Source organism: Mustelus asterias, chromosome 17 (genome assembly GCF_964213995.1).
Source record: "Mustelus asterias chromosome 17, sMusAst1.hap1.1, whole genome shotgun sequence".
NCBI classification, from domain to species: Eukaryota; Metazoa; Chordata; class Chondrichthyes; order Carcharhiniformes; family Triakidae; genus Mustelus; species Mustelus asterias.
In genome coordinates, this window is record NC_135817.1 from 27,092,186 (window position 1) to 27,117,846 (window position 25,661).

The following is a 25,661-nucleotide window of genomic DNA, read 5'->3' on the forward strand; positions in this document are numbered from 1 at the left end:
CATATTACATGAGGCTGTATGAAAAACATGAGATATTATGTCACTTCCTGATGTATACAATATCTGATTTGCATGTTACAAAATGGGAATTAACCCCTTATACTACAGCAAGTTCCACATTATTACCACTCTCTGGGTAAAACCATTTCTCCTGCCACAGATTCACTGAACAATGCTATCCTCTGCTGCCCAATTGATTAGGGATTGACTTCCATGCTGTGCGTTCCAGAGACAACAGCATTTCCAGAAACATCTACATGCATGCCCCTTAACAACCAGCTCATCAAGCCTCCAGGGAATCAATGTACCACAGGTAAAAATGTTTACTCATTATTGAACTTTTACTGCAGGACTTCAGACTGTAAGGCATCATATGGAGATATAACTAGATACTGATTGCTCTGTAATTCAGGGAGACATCTTGCAGAACTTTGAAGATAACCAGTACTCTCTCTTTTGCTGAGTTTGAGGAAAATCACCACTACATCTGTCCTCATGAAGACTATCGGACATCAGTATTCTGTTTCTAGATCAGTTGGGACAGCTGAAGATCATACTGATAAGGTTGTGTTCATTTGGACCAACGAGAGCTTCAGACATCTGCAAGTACTTCCCATTTGTCTTTTTTTTTCCCAAATGAAAGGATCAAAGTGGAGCCAGGCTACCAATGAGCCAAAGGGTACACCTCAGCCTCACAGGTCCAGTTTAGTTCTTAATGTTATGATTCAAAAACCACCACTGTTACAAGAGGCTCAGGGTACTTCTGAGATGCCATTAACGTCTGGGTCTCTTGGCCTATTAGATTAATTTCAGAAGTAGAATCATGAGGCTTAGAAAATCACAAAGGGTATGCTCCGTGGAAATCTTTGAACATATTATTCATGAAGTGAGTTCCTTTTTGGCATTTTTGGAATGGTTGATTTTGTGCCTTTTGAACTGTTATTAATGAATTTATTTTGCTTTGTTTTGCAGATAGTTTAAAGTTTATTTATTAGTGTTACAGGTAGTCTTACATTTACATTGCAATGAAGTTACTGTGAAAATCCCCGAGTCATCACACTTCGGCGCCTGTTTGGGTACATTGAGGGAGAGTTTAGCATGGCCAATGCACCTAACCCACACGTCTTTTGGACTGTGGAAGGAAACCAGAGCACCCGGAGGAAACCTGCACAGACACAGGGAGACCATGCAGAATCCGCATAGACAGTGACCCAAGCCCGTAATCGAACCCGAGTCCCTGGCGCTGTGAGGCAGCAGTGCTAATCATTGTGCCACCGTGCCATCCACAGATTTGCAAAGAGGGACAAGTGGTTTCAAGTAAAAAGGGTGGACAGAACAGATATATTGAGTGAATGAAGTTTTGATAAGCAATGCTTTAAGTCTCACTGTAGGTGTTCACTGTAAGTTTTAAACACAGGTCGTGTTGCTGTTATTTCTGTCGCTTTCTCTTCCTGTGGGTGGTTTTCAACATCTATTGCGCCACTCACTCTCTTGCCCTCCTGCTCTGGCATTTCTATCTTAATGGTTTTTAGATTGGTATGTTCTAGAGGACACAACAGCCACCACACCGATAGATGTTATTCTGGGAGCACACTGAATTATCCCTCTGACCTATACAGGTTCTGAACCTTTCTTTCAGCATTTCTGTTGCTTGCTCTATATAAATTTCTGTCCTCTCCGGTGAGTTACTGCGTTTCTCATCAGCTGTATTGATGGCTTTGCAAAATCATTCGCTATGGGAGGATACAATATCCTTTCTGCCCAAGGAGCCATTTGTGCTTCATTCTGAAACATGACATCAGTGTTTTCCTGGAGTATAAATGGATCCAGACTGCTGCCTGCATTCTTGGCATGAATGTGAAGAAATTCATGAGCTCTATCAGAAATTTGTTGCATAGTGATGGAGTGTAATTTTTTTCTGTTGGTTCAATGAGGGTTTACATTGCTAGAGTGGTAAGTACAGTCTATAGCACCAATAAACTCAGCAATCGCTGTCACACCGTACAACTAGGCAACATGTTCATTTGGTTATTTTTGACCAGTATCAAAGTTAATGAAGTTACCAGAGTTGGCAGGTAGAATGTTTGTTACACTGCTATAAACTACAAGATGGCTATTCAGCAGAATCATCTGTTGTCCTTTGAAATTAAACAGTGAAGTAAAAATTAATTGCAGTGATCACCTTCACCCATAAGATTATTGCAGTCCTAACTAGTCTACAGCCCATATTTCTAACATCTGTTTTATGCCCCCTCCCTTTGCTGTTTCTCTTTCTTACCAGTCCTGTTATTCCTACCTAGAAAATGGCAGATATGTTGAAAATAATATTCAACAAGCTTGCTAAGTAAATGGCTGCCAGAGGTGTTGTGAAAAGGCAAGTCACCTTGCCAAGACTATATTCACTCTGAATTGGATAGTGACTTTATCCAGTGGGTTGGCCGAAACATGATCAAACTCATCGCAGTAAGTTCATTGGGACGATAAGCATCACTCCAGCTGTAGCCACTGACCCTCTGTTTTAGCACTCTGTACTTCATCACTGTTAGTGAGGTTTCAACCATAATGATAATTAGCAAATGACCAGTGAATATTTTCTTTGTTCTTTGGACAATGATGAAATTGGTCATCTTGTTCCTGGATACTGTGAAGACATCAAATAGGAAATACAATGACTTCTTTACTAGTCTAGTAAAGTGCAGCTTCCTCCAATATTTCGGAACTTTCCCAGCAACTTAATGTAAATGATCATTTCCGTAGCATTACAATAGCTTTGTGACTTGTGGATAGTATTGGGTGAGATTTTTGCTGAGAATCAAGGCTCCTGTTGCATGGAATTCCTGTGTTAAGGAGCTGTGGATAATATGCACTTAGTACTCTGGCCTATTTCAGGGTACATGATAGTAAAGGATAATTTTTCAAATAAAAGAAAATTGCCAGTCTGGCAAGCTATTATAGCTTCTCAAAACGTAGCAGAGCTGATGGACCTTATTTAGTCAGGTACTATTTTTAAACACAGTTGGAGATGATTTAATTTATGATTATTCAAGGTTGTCATCTAAAACAATAAAATAAATGCTCCTTATTCTTTCCAAGGCTTGGTTAATCTATTCCTCTTTTTCCTTGTCAACAGGTAAATGTCTCAGTCTCACACAGTGGTGCAATCCCATTAAATCATTTCTTGCTTTTGGATGGGCTAATGATGAGTGGACATAGGTGAATGAAGAGTCATTACCTTACAAGGTCAATGACTCTCTCTCTGGGAGCTGTGCTGACAGGCTCATCATTTATCTTTATTATCTGGTCTCCTGGTATCAGCTTCCCTTCAGAAGGACCTCCTAAGAAAAGAAGTTAAACATCACATTAACCTGATGCATACTGCATGCTATATGATCCGTTTACACTGAAAATAGCACCATGCTGATATGCTACTTCTTATTTGCTGGCAGCCTTGTCGTTTCACCTGCTCTTCACCATTAGTGCCATGAAATTTTAATCATTCATTTACAGAGGTACAACTAAACACTTAAAATAAATTGGCAGAAATCTGGAATGACTTTTCCTTGATACCCAGCCTCTCAGTGGCACAGGTTTTAGATACCTTCAAATGCACTGGCATTGTCTGTAAAATTTTCAAGGAAAATCACTTGAGCAACAATCTTCCTGACACTTGCAAACTTTTCTGATACCAATATGGAATATTAAGACTTTGATCTCATGCCTCCATGGGAGCTGGACAAATTGTCCAGGAGTAAAGCTACATGGTCATCCAGGTTGATTGTCACTTTTCAGCACACGCATTTATCTCATTATCATTATATTAAATAGTCAGAATAAGAATAAGAGGTGACTAACACCTACAGCAAGTCTTCCATTCACTGGAGAGTGCTACTCATTAAATCAGCAGTAAGAAAGGTTTAGAAAACAAGTAAAAGATTTGAGACAACTGACCCTAGATTAGCTACTGTGTGTTTTGTCATTCTCACCTGGTGTAACAGAACGCACCACAACAGGCTTCTCACTGCCTGCGACAAACCCAAACCCTAACACTGGATCCCGCTTCATCTCTATCTTGCGAGTGGCTGGCTGGATGACTTGGCTTCCCTCGAGTCGAGGGTCTTCAAAACTTGTCGACTGGGTCACATGGCTGTAAAAGGGGCAACAATGGAGCATTATTTAGGATTACTACAATTTTTAAAATAGTATCTAGTTTTGTGACATTTATGCAATGATAAAACTGGCCGCAAAAAATAAAACCATACTTCTCGATCATAATTATTTCCATCCTGTATAGTGAGAGAGAGAATATGTAATCCCTCTGTGAACCCTTGCAGGAGTAAAACAGAAGCACACAATTAGGTTTGAACCTAAACATACTCTGGTTCCTTTGCTTTCCAGGAGTTTGCAACTGACCCTTTTTGGAGCACGGCTGGAACTTCCAAACCTATTGACACACATAATAGTGGGTGGTACCTTGGGGAGCCCGATTCAAGAAATGTTAACTCTAGAATTGATACAAAGGAGCCTAATGAGCACAAGAAAAGATGTGGTCCAAGTGAGGACGCTACACAGGGATGCTTATACAGGGGAGTTTCAGCCTTTATATTTTTATCATACATTTGTTTTTACGTGAAACACAAGAATTGGGTTCAACAACAACACTTTAAATCTCTTTTAACTTAAGGCTACATTCCATCACCTGAGAAAGAAAATCATCATCGTGTAGAATAAGAATTTTCATTCAGAAATTGGAATTTTTATGACATAATCAGTGCAACCACAGATAAAGGAAACATATCAGATTTTTTGCAATAAATAAAATCATATTTTTAAAGATTTGTACAAATACAGTACTATTCCTGGAACATTTTACATGCGGGTACTAAATTTATCTGTATTATTAAGTAAACACGTTAATGCTAGTGAGCTTTGGGGTCACTTCTAGCTTCAGCTTTCTCCATGTTACTTGTATGCAATGATGCCTAAGGTTTTCTTCCAATGGAGAACCTGGGATTAGATTAGCGCCAACTAATTTAAATAATGCTAAGCAGTTCCCACAACAGGTTGGCTGCACAGCAGAAACTCGTGGAGAAGGAGTAAGTTAAACCAGCATTAGGTAGTCATTCAAGAGACCAGCCAAATGCTGTCACAAGTTACATGGGGTTTTTTGTATTGTTGCCCTTTTGTAAGGTTTCTGTAAACATCCTGGCAATTTTCAGGGTCATCTGCGCTAGCATGTCAATCTGCAAATTGAAGTCCGCTCTGCTGCCAGCAATACAATGAGTCAGATACATATTCCTTCCTGCTATTCAAATGGCTAGGTGAATGGAGACAGGGACCACCATAATTCTGGCATGGAAACATGGGCTACCAACTTCAACTCTACCTCCTGTCACTTCAAGAGCCTTCTGGTGAAAGAAATGAGCCGAAACTTCCCTGCCCAAGTACTAGCCATCCCCTAACATAATTTAAAACACGTAGGGCAGGATTTTCCAGCTGCGCTGCCTCAAGGCCGGAAAATCCTGCCCGAAGTCAACGGACCTTTACATGATCTGTGTCCCGCCTGCTATGATTCCTGTGGTGAGCGGGATGGGAAGATTTTGGTGTATGCTTGATTTTTCTCTCCTCGCCTCCCATCTCATGTTCCTCTGGAGCGCACAACAACAGGTCCAGCCTTTTTGTCGGGCCTCTTCATAGAAGAATCATAGAAACCCTACAGTACAGAAAGAGGCCATTCGGCCCTTCGAGTCTGCACCGACCACAATCCCACCCAGGCCCTACCCCCATATCCCTACATATTTACCCACTAATCCCTCTAACCTACGCATCTCAGGCCACTAAGGGCAATTTTTAGCATAGCCAATCAACCTGACCCGCACACCTTCTCTGCTATTGCCCTTGGAACTGATCAAACAATGTCGTAAGGAGACGCCAATTAGTTCCTACCTAAAAAAGCAATTGAGGTCTTTGTATATCCTGGGACCTCGATTTCTATAGTAAGAGAGATCTATCGCCCAAAACAGGCAGGCACTTTGGACACACAGTGGCAGGCCCCTTTCAAAATAGAGCCAGCAGCATTGCAGAATTAACAGGCAGCTAATTTTAATGTATATTTGTATTGCTTTTACAGCTTGGAAATAAGGTATAGTTTTAAGTGTCTTTAATACTTCTGTGCCTGGAAGAGTAAAATCTGTGGTTAGATTCATGCTGGACAAAGGTTTTGTATTTGTGGGGGTTGGTTTCAATTCCAAATGTGATTCAATTGTGCTTAGAGAGGGTTACAGCTTGAAGAATAGATAGTAGTAGCAGTGGTTGCCAAGAAAATGGAGGTTCTTATAAAATAGGAAAGCTTTTACGTCTGCCAGAAGAAAGACTGGACAGGACGGGAGCTGTAAAGAGGCAAGCTTGCAAAAGAATCAGTTACTGTCCAGATAACAAGGGAATTGGGACAGTAGGTGTCTTAAGACGACAGAATCGAAGACAACAGAGACCAAGGTATTGTTCAAAATAATTCAAGGGAAAGTAAACAAAGTGTTCTGAGTTAAGGAGACAATGGCAGCAACCAGATTTAGAGTGGGAAAGCACACTTCAGAGGTAAATCAAAAGTTTGATGCCATTTTAATAGAGTCTGGGCATTGAGAGTTAAAGCAATTGTGACCAGTTTGTACAGCAGTCAAGACAAAGAAATCCTAAAGGGGTGATGTGCAACCTGGACTGGATCCACTGTTAAAAGTAGAGTGAAAGCTTTGTTTAAAAGTGTAATTTGGAATACCTGCACTCAATTTTAGAATGCAAGCCACTAAATGGATGTATTATTATGGGAGAAGATTTTAAAACGTGTTTTTGGGAGTGGAGTTTGGAAACTCTCATGTGACAATCATCTGGGGATTCTGAGGAGAAATCCACAGACTCTAACTTGTATTCAGAGCACAGTGTGTATATTTGACCACAGTCATCTTGTGTGCTTAGAAGGGGCATTGTGTTAATGAGGCCATTGTTTCCTTAAGACGTACTTTGTAATCCATTGTAATCATAAAATCTGTGTTTAATTGTTAAAATAAGCGGGATTGAAGGATTATTGTATCATAACCCAATTTTTAATGTTTAATTTTCTTTCTTGTTAAAACTAATTACAAGTCACGTGACTTTGTTCCTCCATGTTTTATTGAAGGAAGTGAAAATTACAGTCATTTGAGCTGGAGGTCCATTCTGGGATCTTCCCATCCAGTTATAACATCAACTGGGATCATAACACTCCCTTGATGTACAGTGAAATGCTGTGGGATGTCCTGAAGTCATGAAAATTGTATAAACTAAATTTATTATTCTTACTTATCTGGCAACAACTTCCTGAGATAATATTCAGATCAACGTTCATACTCTGGAGTTCAAATGATATGTGGATACACATTAACCATCCTCTAAATAATACTACATAAATTGGAGCAAAAATGTTATTACATTGCATGTTTTCATGTCCAACATCATGGTGTTTAATACACACAAGTATTGTTTTTAAAGGAAGAAAACTAGTAGCTGTAAAATAAGTGATAAATGTGTGGGATGCATTTTGGAGGTTTTAAAGGCAAACACACATAGAGTTTAATTTTATGGCCCGCTGGGAGAGGAGGAGGTAGGTGGGGGTGGGGACATGCCTGTTGTATTCCTGCCTCTGTTGCTATTTTACCAGGACAAGAGAGGGTCAAGGTGTCCCTGCATCCTTGAGCAATTGAGGGTCTTAAGTAAATCATGATGCAAGAATCTCTTTCCACCAGTCTGAGTATTTTATCAGAGGCAGGAGGTGTCCATGTAAATTGGCAAATCACCTGGGTGAACTGGTGGCCTTTTAACAGGCTGGGGACTGTCCTGATCAGGCACCCTATGCCCATCCCCCCACCTCCTCACAAGGTATCCACACCCCTTTCTTCCCAAACCTAGTCTTCCATCTCCCTCATCGGGGTCTGCCCGATGGGAGACCTTAACATACCTTCTAAATCGGCTCCATCAACAATTATTAGGGACTGCCTGCAGTTCCAGTAGTGGCCACTGCTCCTGGCAGCAAGAGGATTAGAGAGCTGTGTGCCCTCTGATTAGTTGCCAACTCTTGGAGTGGGGAGCCTCACCTTGAGTTGATTTCTGACCATAAAATCACTGCAAGATGAACTGACCAAGGGGAGACGGGATAAACCCTCAATGTTTTAGCCTCAGTGTAAAGTTCAGGCCAAAGTGTTTGAGCCTGGTGGTGCTGTGGGGAGCTGAAATGGTGATTTTGACATGGCTTGGCAAATTATGGCTGTTGGGGGTGTGGGGACCGGGACCGGGTTGGGGGGTAGGGGGGCAGGTATGGGATGGTGGGTGGTCAGGGGAGACAGGAAATTGGGTTGGATTCAACTTACATCAGGTTTCCATTTACAATGCTCTATAAATTCCAGTGGGGTGTGGATGGCTCTTACAAGTCCACAGTAAATGGCATGGCTAGGAAAGTAGCTCAGCTTGTCCTACAAGGCCTCAGAGAACTCCAACCAGCTGAGAGATGATGTATGACCCATTAAGACCCAACATAGGACGCGGAAGCTCCACTGATTCTGGAAGTAACAATCTGGAAGTTACCCTGTCTCCCAAATATCGGAATGATATCTGTAGCCTCACTAACTTCTAGTTAGGTATTTATCTCTTGGCCGTATATTGCTGGAGTTGTCCCCAACCAATTTCAGGGTTAGATCTGCAAATTAAACCACTGTAGCCGTTAATACACTCAATATTAGAGCAAAACTTCAAACCCTAAATCTATCCAGCACCAAGAAGAAAGTAATTCTATTGCCAACCCAGATGCAGTACACACACTCAAATGAGCATTTCAGACAGATTCAATGTAGGAAGTAAGTGCTGAAATAGCAAATCTCTCCTGGCTCAGAGAATCAAACAAGATCCTTTAATTCAACGAATGCAAAAACCTTAGAATGGCTGATTCAGGTATGTACATCAGCAACCCTGTCTTATCTGTTGCTATATTGTATTGGATCATTGTTCCTCATGGTGCCTCAGGGTGTCCTCCCACTTTTCCTCTTGTATCAACTTCATAGGGGTGAGCTGTTGGGTTTTTGGCCTGACACAAGTCCAAATATTCCCACTGGAGTATGTCCCATAGATGTTTGGTTTAAATAATGATGGGTGATTGAAAGTACCATTTTATTTAATTAACATGTCTTCCTTTTGTTAATTTGGTTCCTGTTGATTTTGTTTTGATTTCTGTGATTCCTTCTTTTTTAATAAAGAATATAAACATGTTAGAAGCAGTACAGAGGAGGTGTGCTGGATTGATACCTGGATTGACATAATCATGTTATGAGGAATGGCTGGACAGGCTGGATCTGTATTTATTAGGAACATGGGAACAAGAGTAGGCCATTCAGCCTAACAAGCCTCCTCCGCCATTCAATATGATCACGGCTAACTGGACACTTTATGCCTTTTACCAACATTATCCCCATAACCCTTTATGTTATTGTGATTCAGAAATCGATCAATCTCTACCTTAATGATATTCAATGACTGAACTTCCACAGCCCTCTGGGGTAGAGAATTCCAAAGATTCACAACCCTCTGGGTAAAGAAATTTCTCCTCATCTCGATCCTAAGTGACATCCCCCTTATTTTGAAAATGTACCCCCTGGTTCTAGACTCCCAAACCAAGGAAAACATCTTAACTGCATCTACCTTGTCTATTCCTTTAAGTATTTCATAGGTTTTATTGAGATCATCTCTCATTCTTCGAAAATCAAGGGAAAACAGGCTCAGTTTGCCCAATCTCTCTTCATAAGAAGGGAACAAGTCCGATGAACCTTTGCTGCACTCCATTTACAGCAATAATATCCTTTCTGAGGTAAGAGGACCAAAACTGCATTCAATGCTCTCGGTGACAGGGGACGTGCTGAGAGGATATTTCCTCCAGTGCGAGAGATGGGAATTAGGCACCACAGTTTAAAATTAAAGGGTCTCCCACTTTCCCACTTAAGACGGAGATGAGAAGCAATTTCTTCTGTCTGAGGGCTGTGAATCTTTGGAACTCTTTTCCCCAGAGAGTGGTAGAGGCAGCTGAACATTTTTCAGATGGGGGAGGAGGGGGTGGTGGTAGGCGGAATGTGATCAGCCGTGATGTTATTGAACAAAGCAATAGGCTCGAGGGGCTGAATGGTCCATTCCTGATCCTAATTCATATCTTCGTATTTGTGGAAAGTCTCTCCCAGTGTCGAATTTTTGTACATCTCCTGGCTTCCTGTTAGGTGTAAGAGATAGCAAGCCGATAAGTTTCCAGCCCAGGGACTCCAGGAGAAATTGCGTGCATAATTAATATGTACAAAAGCTGATAAATTTGTAATATTCATTTATCTGTAAAATGTATGTAACTGTGGGCGATTCATCATTTATAAACAAATTCACTGATGCATGGCAAATGAAACATTACTCTAAAGCATGGGAAGTGGCCTCAGTGTTGGCCTTGAATTGTAATGTACTTAATGCATCAAATTTACTAAATATAGGCTCTCTACTTCCAACACCAGAAGCATAACTTTGTACATCACTTTGTTGAAAACAAAATATTTGGATGGCTGTACAATTAACAAGGACTCCAATTCCTTTCATTGCAGTTATTGTAAAATTCTGAGGCAAAATCTTTTGAGAGAATTATGCAGAGCAATCCAATTATTTTGCAACAGAGAAACTATATTTTTAAATAGGAACCAATGTTATCGCAAAACAAAATAATGAGCATTTCTGGTGGATCGGGGAGCTGGAAAGTTTGGGACTCAAGACATTTGATTTCAGGAGGACATGCCCGTGTCCATATCAATGGGGATGAAGTGGAAATGGTCAAGAGCTTCAAGTTTCTAGGTGTCCAGATCACCAACAATTTGTCCTGGTCCCTCCATGCCGATGCTATAGTTAAGAAAGTCCACCAATGCTTCTACTTTCTCAGGAGACTAAGGAAACTTGGCATGTCCACTCGGACTCTCACCAACATTTACACATGCATCATAGAAAGCATTTTTTTCAGGGCGGCACAGTGGCACAGTGATTAGCACTGCTGCCTCTCAATGCCAGGGACCGGGGCTTGTTTCCAGGCTTTGGTCACAGTCTGTACGGAATCTGCATGTTCTCCCTCTGTCTGGGTGGGTTTCCTCCGGGTGCTTTGGTTTCCTCCCACAGTCCGAAAGATACAAAAGAGGTCACGTACCAACCAACCAAGAACAGCTTCTTCCCTAGAACAGCTTCCTCCCTGTTGCCGTCAGACTTTTGAATGGGCCTACCTTGTATTAAGTTGATCTTTCTCTATTCCCGAGCTATGACTGTAACACTACTTTCTGTACCCTCTCCTTTCTTTCTCCAGTGCTTTGTCTGAATAGCGCAAGAAACAATATTTCTCACTGTGTACTAATACATGTGACGATGATAAACCAAATCAAATCAAATCCTGCACAGCCAATTACAAACACAATAGCCTGGTCCACCCACATTCCCATCATCCACTTTTGTTATAAATACCTGGTTCATGCTTCATAGTAGTATTTTAGAGGTAACGTTTAGTTCTGGAAAGATTAAGGTTAACAGTAGAAAATGGGATAAATGCAATTAAAGCAGCCTGAAGATTATTACACTTAAAAGGTTGTGTCATGTTGGCTTTAGAGGTTAACAGCGAGAAAGCTAAGATCATAAAACAGCAGGTGGGCTTATTTAACTGGAGAGTTGGAGATGTGGGCTGGAATTCTCCCATCCCGCCTGCCACTGGAACTTTAGCGGACGGGTTGCAGGCAATGTGAAACCCCATTGACAGTCGGGTGGGAATTTCTGGCTTTTAGACCAGCGCGGCCGGAAAATTCTGCCCGTGGTGTTTACACTGCTTGCAAAGAAATGTAGTCCAGATAGTCATTTTATTTTGGGAGTTAAAGCTACAAATAGTTTGAAAGCATTCAGTGAGCCCTGGAAGGCGACGTCATCATTGAGGTGGGTGGGGTTTTTAAAAATTCTCAGGTTTCAATCTATGTGCTTAATGGACGAGTGACTGTCCTGCAGCAGGGGGAAAAGGCCATAATGGAAAGGTGCTGCTCTTAGCAGGCTCCAGAAGCAAAAGTGCTGCTGTTAGCTGGCTCTGTGTAGTTGAAGCTTAGAAGGCCCAAGAGCAGCTTTATAGCTCTGTGTAACTAGGGCTCAAGAGAAGATCTGTGAAGCTGAGAAGGTAACAGAAGGTCACTGGCTTTATGGGAGACATCCTGGGAGCTATTTCTAGCTTGGTGCAGTTGGGGGAATTGGAGTTTGGGAGAAATCTTGGGGCAGTGCCAGTCCGGTGAAGCTAACTGCCAATTAAAGAACTGACATTTCAAAAGTAGAGGCTAGAGTGCAGACTCTGAAATCCAGCAGATTGCAATCTCTGGAGATGGGACTGAAAAACTCAATCTGTATGAGCAAACCTTTCTCAAGCTTTAGTTAGGAAACTGAAAATAGTTTCCTCACCACGGTGGTAGCGTTTAAAGGATCAAACTTGAAGTGGAAGTAAGAGAAAATCTAAAGTTGGATAGATGGGGATAGTTGGGAATGCTATGACAAGATATAACAGGATACTGCTATGAGAGATTATAAATCAACACTAATGGAAGGATCATTTAGAAGAACTGTCAGGAACAACTTTCCCACATGAGGAATACTCAATTGGATGGTACTCAAAGTCAATTAAAAGATATGACTGGACACATAGATGTTCTATTCCAGAAAACTAGGCGATGAAGGACAGAGGTAAAACCAATCTTTATACACATTTTAAAAATACGATTTAATTTAGAGATGTATATTATAAACAAATTCTCCCTAGCCCATAGTTTCAGTTTGTTCCTATTTATTCATTCTTTTTTAACTTTTTTACTCAATTCTTAAAGTTAGAAAGCCAATGCTCAAAGTGGACCGGGCAAACCCAAATACATCTCCTTGCTTGTTTCAAAAAGCAAATTCAAATTCCAATTGAATGCAATTCATGGCCCCCTCGGAGAGTCAAACAAAATCCAAGCTGACACGATAAGGCATTGCACCCCATCTTGGGCTGGATCTGACACTTGATCTTAGCCAAAAGACTGAGAAGCGTCAATCCCTGGTTAATGGCCAGCATCTGCATACCATTAAGTGCAATGAATATACAATCAACAACAGGTTGTGAATTGCTGCGCTCAATGCTGATTCTCATCTGAATCAATCTTGTGATGAGTTTAACGTTGTATTATCAGTGTAACTATGGGAGATCCTGAGGTCATGAGCAATGCTATCTGAAAACAAGTCATTTCCTTTTATATTTTGGTTAAGGAATTTTCCATTATGAGTGTATAAAAGTGTAAAGGAGATGAGGAGTACACACCAAAGCAAGTGGATACATTGCACTAACTGTTTAGGCAGTGTAATACTCTTTAATAGAAAATGTATTATCTGATAATCAATTAGAATATAATTTATAATATTTTGTCAACTACATTTTTTATGCTCTTTAGTAAACATCAAGGTTTAAGACTGGGGTAGGGGAGGTTATTCTGTGATGTGGTACTTATGATATACATTAACAATTTGGAAGAAGGAACTGAAGGCACTGTTGCTAAGTTTGCAGATGATACAAAGATATGTAGAGGGACAGGTAGTATTGAGGAAGAAGGGGGGTGCAGAAGGACTTGGACAGGTTAGGAGAGTGGGCAAAGAAGTGGCAGATGGAATACAATGTGGAAAAGTGTGAGGTTATGCACTTTGGAAGGAGGAATGGAGGCATAGACTATTTTCTAAATGGGAAAATGCTTAGGAAATCAGAAACACAAAGGGACTTGGGAGTCATTGTTCAAGATTCTCTTAAGGTTAACGTGCAGGTTCAGTCGGCAGTTAGGAAGGCAAATGCAATGTTAGCCTTCATGTTGAGAGGGCTCGGATACAAGTACAGGGATGTACTTCTGAGGCTGTATAAGGCTCTGGTCAGACCCATTTGGAGTATTGTGAGCAGTTTTGGGCCCTGTATTTAAGGAAGGATGTGCTGGCCTTGGAAAGGGTCCAGAGGAGGTTCACAAGAATGATCCCTGGAATGAAGAGCATGTCGTATGAGGAACGGTTGCGGACTCTGGGTCTGTACTCGTTGGAGTTCAGAAGGATGAGGGGAGATTTTACTGAAACTTACAGGATACTGCGAGGCTTGGATAGAGTGGACATGTTTCTACTAGTAGGAAAAACTAGAACCAGAGGGCACAACCTCAGGCTAAAGGGACAATCCTTTAAAACAGAGATTAGGAGGAATTTCTTCAGCCAGAGAGTGGTGAATCTGTGGAACTCTTTGCCGCAGAAGGCTGTGGAGGCCAGGTCATTGAGTGTCTTTATAATAGAGATAGATTGGTTCTTGATTAATAAGTGGATCAGGGGTTATGGGGAAAAGGCAGGAGAATGGGGATGAGAAAAATATCAGCCATGATTGAATGGTGAAGCAGACTCGATGGGCCGAGTGGCCTAATTTTGCTCCCATGTCTTATGGTCTTACAATGGGAAATAGCACTCATAGGGAGCAAATCTCAGGAAATTAATGGGCAAAATATCACACCTTGCCATCAATATGGGTCCTCCCTGGATTGTGCAAGCCACTTAGACTATACGATCAGTTAATAGATTAAAAACCTTAAAATACAGCAGCAGAGATTATAAAAGCTAAAAGTCCCCAAGGGAATGAGCTCCAACTGTACTTAATCTTAATACTGAAACAAATTTCATGAAGCTCCCCCCACCCCCATGTTATTTACAGAATATGTAACATTATTTAAATCCTCGAGTCTGTTAGCCTTATAGGAGACTTCCAGGTATCTATTATTCTACAAGAAGTTGATATGAAGCCCATTCACCCTGTCTCCAGATGGTTAGCATGAGAAATATATACAGAGGTTAATGTTGTGATGTTTAATTTAATAAAACTGCAGGCTAACAATTAAACTGCTGTTGTTTTAGTAAAATAACCAGTAAATGAAACACATGATGCATCACCAGGAAGACTGAATTATTAGACAATAATGTATCCTGAGAGAGATTAGTCAAGTCTGGCTTTACAGCTGTTCAGGAACGCAATAGGATCAATGGGAACCCACAGATGCAAGTTTTCAGGAGGTCTCACAAGTAGTGTAACATATGGCCAGCTCACTGGGCATCAAAAACAACTCTCAGCTCGCAAGTTCACACAGCAGTTTCCAACCTCCTTACCTTTGCCCACATAACCACATGGAGTTTTATTTGACACTTATGAAAATAATCTTTATTTATTTTAATATGGCCAGACACACACTCAAAACTGAAGTTTAAATAAATCCTGATTTCAAATCATTTCATTCTGGATGACTCTTTAATTATCAAAATGGGCCGAATGGCCTCCTTCTGCACTGTAGGGTTTCTATATTCTATATAAAATGTTGCTCTGATCCATTTGAGCAATCTTATGTGTTAATTTCTACCATTAATCATGCAGTTTACTTGATTATTTTGTGGCTTCTTGTCTAATTTTGGAAAAGGTGAATGCTAATCAGTGAGTGAGCAATTAGCATTAATGTCTGTTCATTGATTTTTGGGTACTGTCATTAGCCCATGTGAACAGAATATCCTTGTCTTCATCCACAGGCTTAACCAAGCTTCTCTCTGTACATTATTCTCCCATCGATCTTCTAACTCTGGCCTTTTATGCTTAGCCCCAGGATTGATAGTATAGCCTTCAGCTGACTGGACCACATCTCTCAACTAACTCTCTTAGCATCTCTGAAAATCTCTCAAAAATGCAATTGGTGACTAAGTTTTTGGTAAACCCACTTGTAATGTTTTATGCATTGGGATGGGCAGAGATGATGCACTCCAGCTTATGTGTGTGCAACATGGCATTTTATTTAATACTTTAAAATGCCCGCTCTCATGCTTATATGTCTGAGTTTAGTTCTTTTTTTCCACATGACCACAGCCAGGCTTAATCACACTCAGTGGGCAGCAAGAGATATACGTAATCAAACACTGAGCAATTGAACACTGCATTTATTAACTCTCCCATTATGGCTTGAGCTCAGTCACTTTATCTCTCTTAATCCATTTTTTATTTCTCTTTGTGATGAACATGTTATATAAATGCAAGTTTCCATTATTGTTGGGGATTTCTTTTATTGCTGATTCATATTTTGAGCTTTATGAGCATTTTCACAGGAAAATTAAAAGGTGGGATTGAGTTATGCTTGAGGATGAAATGTAGAAGTTTGAAAAGTAGCCACAGGTTGCAGATACTCGATCAATGTATTGGGGCTAGAGGAGTTGATTCATGGGATTTACAACTGATACACTGAGGGCCAATCAATCTCCTCCCAGGGTTATGAACCAGGATGGTCCCCATTCATCTGGAGATCATCGGGAGATGTTTTCTTTAGACCCACCTCTCAAAGAGAAGGAGCGAGGTGGCTGATTTTACTTACAAGGTGAGTAAGTAAATCAGGGAACACAAAGGACCATTTGGGCAGCCAGGTTTTAAGTAAGGGACGGGCACATGCTTTTGGCCAAGGCACTGAGTCATGTGACCCCTATCCACTGAGTTCTTGTTTATTGCTGTTTTAAGAATACAAAACTTGTTCTAATTAAAAAATGCTGAAAAATCTCAGCAGGTCTGACAGCATCTGGGGAGAAAGAATAGAGCTAATGTTTCAAGTCAGGAATGACCCTTACTCGAAACGTTGGCTCTGTTCTCTCAGACCTGCTGAAATTTTCCAGCATTTTCTATTTTTGTTTCGGATTCCAGCATCCGCAGTATTTTGCTTTGATTTAATCAAGGCATGGTACTGACTGACAGGAAATGTTCATAATTGTGCTGATTTCGATTTGTTGAAATAGATTATGGCAATTAATTCAGAATTCAGCTTTTTACAGGATGAACAGGTTCACACTTCAGCAGAGGGTGTAGATTATAATCTGTAAATTCAACATATGTTCATGCTACCGTTCATTTGGACCTCATGTTCTATTTAGTGTTGCAGCTGGGTTGGGCTAACACAGAGCACTTTTGCTGGCTGGTTTATTGAGAAGCCAAATTACAGATTGTTTTGTTTGTATATCATTTATATATGTATGTAGAAAACTCGGATGCCGAGTCTGTCTATCATAACAACAGCATGCCGACCCTCATGGCTTCAAGAAAATATTGTTTTAATTAATAATGGACTGTACCAGTTAGGCAAGTCATCTGAAGGACAAGATTTCAGATCAGGTTACCAAACTGAAGAAACTATTCACCTAATATCCTCAGACAAACTATATTTTCTAACTTGCCCATTGATCAGCACATCACCTCTTGTTTTCTATCAGCAGAAAACATTAAGCAACATTTGAAATTCCCTTATATTTTTGATTATAGCCATTCCACATGTTTCATAACCAAAATAATCAGGAGTCCTTGAGGATCCGCATTGTTCAGCACTCATTCATATTCGATAATGACCATTAAAAATATTTTAAAACTCTGATTAAGCAAAAGAATACTCATTGTAGCGAGTGGATGAGAAGCAATAATCCAATTTTGGGAGCCAGTGTACAAGCAAAATATTCAAGCTTCATTCCAGTGGTGATGTAATCTGAGTTTGTAGATTAATTACTGATTTACAATCTATTGCAAGCCATCCAGTGACCTTTATATCTTACATCCAGTTAGAACATGTTGGTGCCACTTTTCATTTTGCTGCCCTCATGGTTTTTGACATAAATTGGAGGAGCAGTGGGATGAAAGCAACACCCGAGAGAAAGATTGCAGATTTACTGTGGGTGGTCCCTTTATTCAATGGCTGTTTCCTCAACCTGCCTAAAAGCATGGTTGTAGAGTGCAGCTTTTTGCAGTCTGGAGTAATAAGCTGCAGTCAGGTAAAGTTAGAAGCATTTTTTGGGGGGGATCTTTGAAGGAATACTTAAGTTCAACTCCCTGGGCCATGGCATGCTCTTTACATTCTCTTGCCACTTTAATCTGCTGCTCCATTGATTTCTCTCCATTGAGCTGGCAGGGTGGATACATTGACCATCACTCACTCAATGTACACTTGAAACAAAAATCAACCCCACTGATACAGGGGACTACGAGAAATGTCTTTTCCCGCCTCAGGTACTGTCTGTATTCTCAGTTCTCTTTGGATTTATTTTCACACTTCCAGCATTTCCAGTAGTTTTTGCTTTTTATTGCTACAGTGACATTTCTGACTGCAGTTCAAAAAAAAGATTGGTGTTTTATCTTTTTGTGACTGATGTCCCAAAAATGAATGAAAAACAGCTAAAAGCACATGTAGAAAGGGCAAGAGAGCAAAATGATGTGAATGGCTTTCTTACACAACAATGGGTCAAATAGTCTCCACGTTAAAACTTTTCTTGAAGGAAAGATCTGTCATTGGAAGAGTGGTGGAACAGAATTCCCAACCCATGGAGACTACTGTTCCAAATTAGAGTGATGGGGTCATTAACCTACTTTGGTTGGATAACTTGTGCCTATAAGGGGTACCCACCTCAACTAAGTTTGGCTTCATTGTGCTAGAACATTAGATTCAGAAACGGTGTCCAGAAAGAATCTTTCCAGATGACTCATCTCCCAAAGGACAGATCCCTAGAAGGAAACTGATCGCTATAGGGCCTTAGGAATACTCATAACTAATGTTTCCATGAGATCTACTGGGGGGAAGACTGGGTAGGGTTTCCCAAGTGAAGTTTTGGAAGGCGTAGGAGTCTGGCAGACCTGGATTCTGACTTGTTTTCCAATCCCCGGGAAGGGAGGTGTGCGGGGGCAAAATTGAAATTTTAACCCCTATGATTCTAACCATGTTAATATTTTTAACAGATTGTTAAGTGGGAAGCCTGGTGTGATGTGGGAGGTCCATGTGTCCCAGTTTCAATGCTTTATCACTCCCTGGTTTTACATAACTGGCCTCAGAGTACTCATACTGGCGAGAGGAAATGCAATCAGACTTTCCACTCATGATTGCTGTCCAGTGGTTGTTTCTGGAAATGGATGAAGAGTGTTGACTTTCAGTTGTAAAGTTTGTAAGGCATCTGGCTTAGTGCATGATGCGACTTCATGAAGAACTGGAAGTTATGGGAAGGATACACAAGATGTAAACCCGAGCTCTGAGATCAATAGATGGAAGACTCACTGAATTGATCTCTAAGAAGAGGGGAGCACAACTGTTCAACAGACATCCATTTTTACCCTATAGTTTCATCACTGATACACGAAGTCACATCGTAAGGGATGAATTCACAATTTCCATTATAGGCATTTCTAATAGATAATTTGGGGAATGCAATGCAATGCATTTGGTTTCCTGATCAATGGGCTGCCTAGTGAGATGTGCTGTTAAATGCAACTGACAGAAAATGTGTTTTAATGGTTAACTATGATAAGCCATTTTAATTGCCTATAACCATGTGGTGCTAAATCCAGGGAACAGGTTATGTTGAAGAGAACAGTTAAAAATAGGATATCACCCTCTCCCATTTCCATTGTCGAATAACCATTTTCAAAATGGTCTGGGATATTTGACATCAATATATGTGTTTCAGCTTCATATCAGTGTGTAGGTATAAGCGTGATATTGATGCTAGAAATTGGGAAAAGGACACTAATTGCGTCTTTTTACAATAATAGATCATTTTTAGAAGGACGGTGAAAATGGCACTCATGATGTTGCAGAAAGACAAAGTAACTAAGCTACTATGGCACCATCATTTTAAGAGATAGTTGGTTACCATCAAAGACTAATTCATGCATAATGAAATGAGATTTAAACCATCATGTTTTTAAATAGTTCATATAATTAGAACATTTGATAAGTGAATGTGTAGTACAATTCTTCCCACAGTCATGCAGGAGACTTTATGACTCACCTTCATGATGCATCATGATGTGCAGTCTTCCCCATTGATGGTGCATTTCATAGTTATTCACTGACTATCCTTTATTTACAACTTTGCATTTATCAGGTTTTAGTTGCTCACTGTGTTGTGCCCAAGAACAATTTGACCTTGCCAGCTAAATATTAAACCTCATATGCTGGTAAAGCTGTTGAGTCCATTCCCTTATTTGATCATTTCCGTCTTCCTTAAGTGCTCTTATCACTTCTAGCCTGACAATGTTGTCCACCTACAGTTTACTTGTTTCGCAATGCTGCAAGCAAAGCAGTGCAGCAGCGAAAAGCCAACAGCACGGAAACAAAGCTGAGAAGAATTTATTGCTTTCATCAGTTTGGACCCTGCTGTTCAAGTTAATGAAATAAATTGTGACTGACACAGAAGCTGTTCACCCACTCAGTCCCTGCACAAATCCCAGTATGATACTTCAAAGCCAAGAACATAAATATTGACGAGTACTGCAATACTGCATCCATTCCCATGCCTTTACCTTTCTGCATATTTTTTCCTTAAATATGTAATCAATCTTTTCTTGATGTTTTTTGTGAAAAATCTGTCAGTGAAACAGCCCCAGAAATCACTCAGACCAGTGACAGAAATGCTTTCGTTTTCATCCAAACCTTTCGAAGATCATGCAGTGAACAGTACTGAATTATCATGGCCCCTTGTTCTTCATGACAAACACAACCACTTATCAATCTGCACATTTTATTCAAAGCAGATTAAGGGTTAGATTTGTCAGTAGATGTGTCAATGTCCATCTGTAATGTTACTAATAAAAGAAAATCATGATATCATGTTGCCTATGACTGTAACAGATAAGTGAACTGTTTAATTTTAAGTGGGTTAAAATATATTTAAAGTCAGACGGATTTCATATGAATACATTAATGTGTTTGCTACGAAGTCACACTGTAATTTCAGCTCTTGTATTTGTAAACCAAATACCTTTATAATTGTTGAAATTGCCCAATATTAATCACAAATATATTTGTATCAAATTTCTGTCTCTAGTATTTTAACAAAGGGGCTAACTTGTTTCAATGAAGCAGTTAATACTTACACTAAAATGTGGACAAAGAAATTTCATACTTGTCAGTATAATTGCACAGCATGACTGCAAACTGAAAAATCTTTTAATAACAAGTTCTAATTCAGAAAATATTTAGTTATTCTGTAAAACTATTTTCCCTGCTATCGCTTTGAATTTACTGGTTGCAGAATTTGGCTCCATGGCAGTTATTTTTATTTTGGTACTGCAAGTGCTGTTCTCCCTCCAAACTGGTGCCAATGCCATGCACACACTCCTGATGCCAGCCTTGGTGGGCTCCATTTGATGAGGGTGTCTGCACGTGCATATTGAATGTCCGCCTAAAACATAGAGTATGTTGAGACATCATTCGGATTGTGATGTTGATTTGTGACCAGTGCTGTCATTTTGGAACACAAAGCTCCATCTAACACTGTCTCTTGAATACGTAGAGTTGAATATGTATTCAATACAGGATGGATTCCCAACCCAGATCTACTTAAAGGCATCATCAGTGTTTTCAGATTGCTGATTGATTTCTGCTGGCTCATGCATACAATTTAAGAGGTATTTGTTGGCTTCCAGAGTTGTTTAAAGTTGATGAAGTCTACAGGGTGTGGTAACAAATACTGTACGACCTTGTCCTGACTTTCAATATTCTGCACAAAGCACCTGCTCCTTTACATGTTCTGCAACTACCACTGATAAGAAACAAATGCCACTAGAATATTAATGATTTGGTCATGAATAGGAGATATGATAAGTAAGTTTGCAGATGATACAAAAATTGGTGGTAATTAGTGAGGAACAAAGCCTTAAATTACAAGATGATATAGATGGGCTAGTTAGATGCACAGAACAGTGACAAATGGAATTTAACCCTAAAAAGTGTGAGGTAATGCATTTTGGGAGAACTAATAAGGCGACGGATGTACAATGATCAGACTTTAGGAAGTACAGAGGATCAGAGGGACCTTTTTATGCACGTCCATAGATCTTGAAAGACAGTAGGAGAGGTAAATAAGGTGGTTAAGACATTTGGGATACTTGCCTTTATTAAATGAGGCATTGAATATAAGAGCAGGGAGGTTATGATGGAGCTATATAAAATGCTGGTTAGGCTACAGCTGGAGTACTGTATGCAATTCTGGTTGCCACACTGTAGGAAGGAAGTAATTGCACTAGAGAAGGTGCAGAGGAGATTTCACCAGTACGTTGCCTGGGCTGGAGCGTAAGAGACTAGATAGGTTGGGGTTGTTTTCCTTGGAGCAGAGAAGACTGAGGGGGGGGGGGGGGGGACCCGATTGAGGTGTATAAAATTATGATGGGCATAGATAGGGTGGATAGAAAGGAACATTTCCCTTTAACAGAGGGGTCAATAATCAGGGCGTACAGATTTAAGTTAAGGGGTAAGAAGTTTATAGGATATGTGAAGAAAAACTATTTCATCTGGAGGATGGTGGGAATCTGAAACTCACTGCCTGAAAGGGTGGTAGAGGCGGGAACCCTCACAATATTTAAGAAGTATTTAGATGAGCACTTGAAATGCCATAGCATACAAGGCTACAGACTAAATGCTGGAAAATGGGATTACAATAGATAGGTGCTTGATGGCTGGTGCAGACAAGATAGGCCGAAAGACCTCTTTTCGTGCTGTAAAACATGGGTGCAATAATTTACAATCCCCTTGAACTACAGCATGATAGGGAAAATAAGCAGAGGCAGCACTGAGCAGGACACACTGTTTGAAGAGGGAGGAGAAAGAAGGGAAGAAAGGCTCTCAGCAGGAGATCATATTTGTTCATGGAGCAAATCCCCTACCTGAACCTCAGCAGGAAAAATTGTCAGATATCTGTACTTCAGTAAGGACATCCTTACTGAAATCTGCCACTTGCTGAAGCCATGATTACAACCTCAGCATAGGGCGAGGACTGAATTTTTAGTAGCTATGAAGGTGAGTGTGACCATGAACCATCATGTGTTGGGTTTCTTCCAAGCTGGAGCAAGCAACATTTGATACAGCTCCCAGTTTGCCATCCACTTTAACATAAAAGAAGTCACTGATGTGGTGTAACAGATGGAATATGTTAATATGAAATAGATAATGATGTACCACTGACAACTCAGTCATGCATTAGAGGTTGGAATGCTAAAGTGCAACATGTTTACTCCGTAACCTGTTTAATATGGCACAAATAAACAAGTGTTAAGTAGATACCAAAGTATGCCTCCAACTGTCTAAGAACAAAGTCCTGATCATGGGGTCTCAAATAGAAGAACACATCTTATAACATGGTGGCAGCGATGAGACATTGATACAAAATAATACATCAGTATTAAATAAGGAACTACAGAAGAAGAAACCATTGAAAGCAGCTTGAGGAATTTTGACGACAGAGCAAGGTAATTATTGCTGTACCTAGAGTGCAATCCCTGCCCTTGCTCCACCCATTTGACTGCTTTGAGGGCCCACACTGAGGCCAGCAGTGAGATACGGAAATGCCAGTTTCTGCAGGACCCAGTCGCATCCAGTCTTCATGGAAAAAGAGCCAAAATTCCAAGTTAATTCCTTTCTTAATAGTATGTTCAATAGTAGATGACTTTCTCTTAAGGAAAGGTATACACAAGTCCATTATTTTGATTTCAATTCCATTATTAAAGTCTCAAATACATATTTTAATCCACCACAAGACCCCATGATCAATCAAGTAATCCAGTATCTGAGGCAGACTGAGTTCAGGGCATTTAACTGGGTTATAATTCATGGCAACTCCGAGGTTTCACATGGCTCTGTACATTGGGTAGGCTAATGGGCAGCGGCCCCACCCATTCGAAAGTCCACCAAATAGGTAGTCTCTCAACCCACATAAAAGTCCACAAAATCAGGAAAAAGAGCGTGAAAGAAAATCGAGCAAATACACCAGGAGTGCCCTGTAGGGGTGCAGAATGCTTCCGTTGTTGCAAAAACCAACAGTTCCAGCATTTCTACAAATCCAACAATTTTGATCAAAGTCAAAGATCAAAACGCATTTGTGAAACATATTCCTTCCAGGAAATGGAAAGTTAAGAACAAGAACAAAACTACAGAGCTTCTTGGAGAAGTAGATAGTCTTCATCCAGATAACTGGTCCACATAACAGTCACAGAATCCCTACAGTACAGAAGGAGGCAATTCAGCCCATTGAGCCTGCACTGACAACAATCCCACCTCGGTCCTATCCCTGTACCCCACGTATTTACCCTGCTAGTCCCCCTGACACTCAGGGCCAATTTAGCATTGCCAATCCACCTAACCTGCACATCTGTTGGACAGCGGGGGGAAACCCATGCAGACACGAGGAGAATGTGCAAACTCCACAGACAGTGACCCAAGGCCGGAAATGAACCCAGGTCCTTGTGGGGCAACAGTGCTAACCACTGTGCAAACCATCCCCATAAAGACTGCTGGACTTGAAGCAGCTCTGCGTAGAGAATGATGAAGAAGAATCCCTTGCAGTACAAATGGAGGTTGAGATCCGAGCGAATGATTTAACTTTCTCATTGACGGATGCACCATATGAAGTCTCTGATGTCCTTTTCGAAAAGTCAGCTGTGCTTCCAATGGTCGAGCAACACCCAAATCCTGGTTCCACCGAATCCGCCAAAGCACCGCCCACTCCACCCCCCCCCCCGCCGTCCACGAAGAGCCCTCCACAGAGAATACCCCGCCCGAATCCAGCCCATCGTCCATAGAGGATCACACTACTACAGAGCCGCAACCCTCCAAGGGCGAAAGTCAATCGTCACCCATTCTTCACTCCAAGCCGAAAGTCCCCCCCCCTACCCCCCCAGAGCCCGAGACCAGCACAGACGCCGCGGCAGAATCCCCAGCACCCCCGAAGCTGCAGAATCCCGCGCAGCAACCCCGCTCCCGAGTCCACACGAGACCCGTCCCAGCACAGAAGATGGGGCTGTCTTGTTTCCATAGCGTCAGCAATTTTTCCCTTTACACCCTCACACAGAGAACTGAGGGTCTCTTGCCACTGCCTACAGGTCCTCCTGAAAAATTACTGAGAAATCATTCCTTCTCTTTTTCCACCAGGAAGTTTGTCCTTTTTTGCTTTCATTGTCCAGGTTCATTGTGATCTCAGATCGTAAATACCTTCTCAATCTTTGATACAGCTGTGACAGTCTTTCCTGCAGTTGAAGATCATTCTTTTTCTAAAGCTTCTTCCCAGTGTCCTATGGAAACAAGACAGCCCCATCTTCTGTACTCAGACAGATTTCATGGAACAAGATTGCTGCACAGGATTCTGCAGCTTCAGAAGTGCTGAAGATTCTGCCCCAGCTTCTGTGCTGATCTCGAGCTCTGGAGGGAAGAAAACCTTCGGCTTGGAGTGAAGTATGGGTGGCAATTGACTTTCATCCTTGGAAGGTTGCAGCTCTGTAGTAGTGTGGATGATAAACTGGATTCAGGCAAAATATTCTCTATGGAAAACTCTTCACGGACAGCGGGATAAAGTAGGCAATACTTTGGCAGATTCAGTGGAACCAAGATTTGAATATTGCTCAACCATTGGAAGCACAGCTGACTTTTCGAAAAGGAGCATCAAGTTCCTCAGAGTCCTGAGTTCTAATCTGGGACTGAGTTCTAGTCCCAGAGGGTCCAAAGATCGATTCCCTTCAGTCTGCTCTTTTG

General features: G+C 40.9%; 1 protein-coding gene across 1 annotated transcript in view; it reads right to left on the reverse strand.

Moving 5' to 3' along the window:
* Nucleotides 1–25,661, reverse strand: part of LOC144506139 (FERM and PDZ domain-containing protein 4-like) — a 559,161-nt gene that overhangs the window by 106,958 nt on the left and 426,542 nt on the right. The window contains exons 3-4 of the mRNA XM_078231973.1: nucleotides 3,984–4,144; nucleotides 3,233–3,335 (exon numbers count right to left, since the gene is read on the reverse strand). Coding sequence (XP_078088099.1) covers nucleotides 3,233–3,335; nucleotides 3,984–4,144 — 264 coding nt within the window. The remainder of the gene's footprint in view (nucleotides 1–3,232; nucleotides 3,336–3,983; nucleotides 4,145–25,661) is intronic.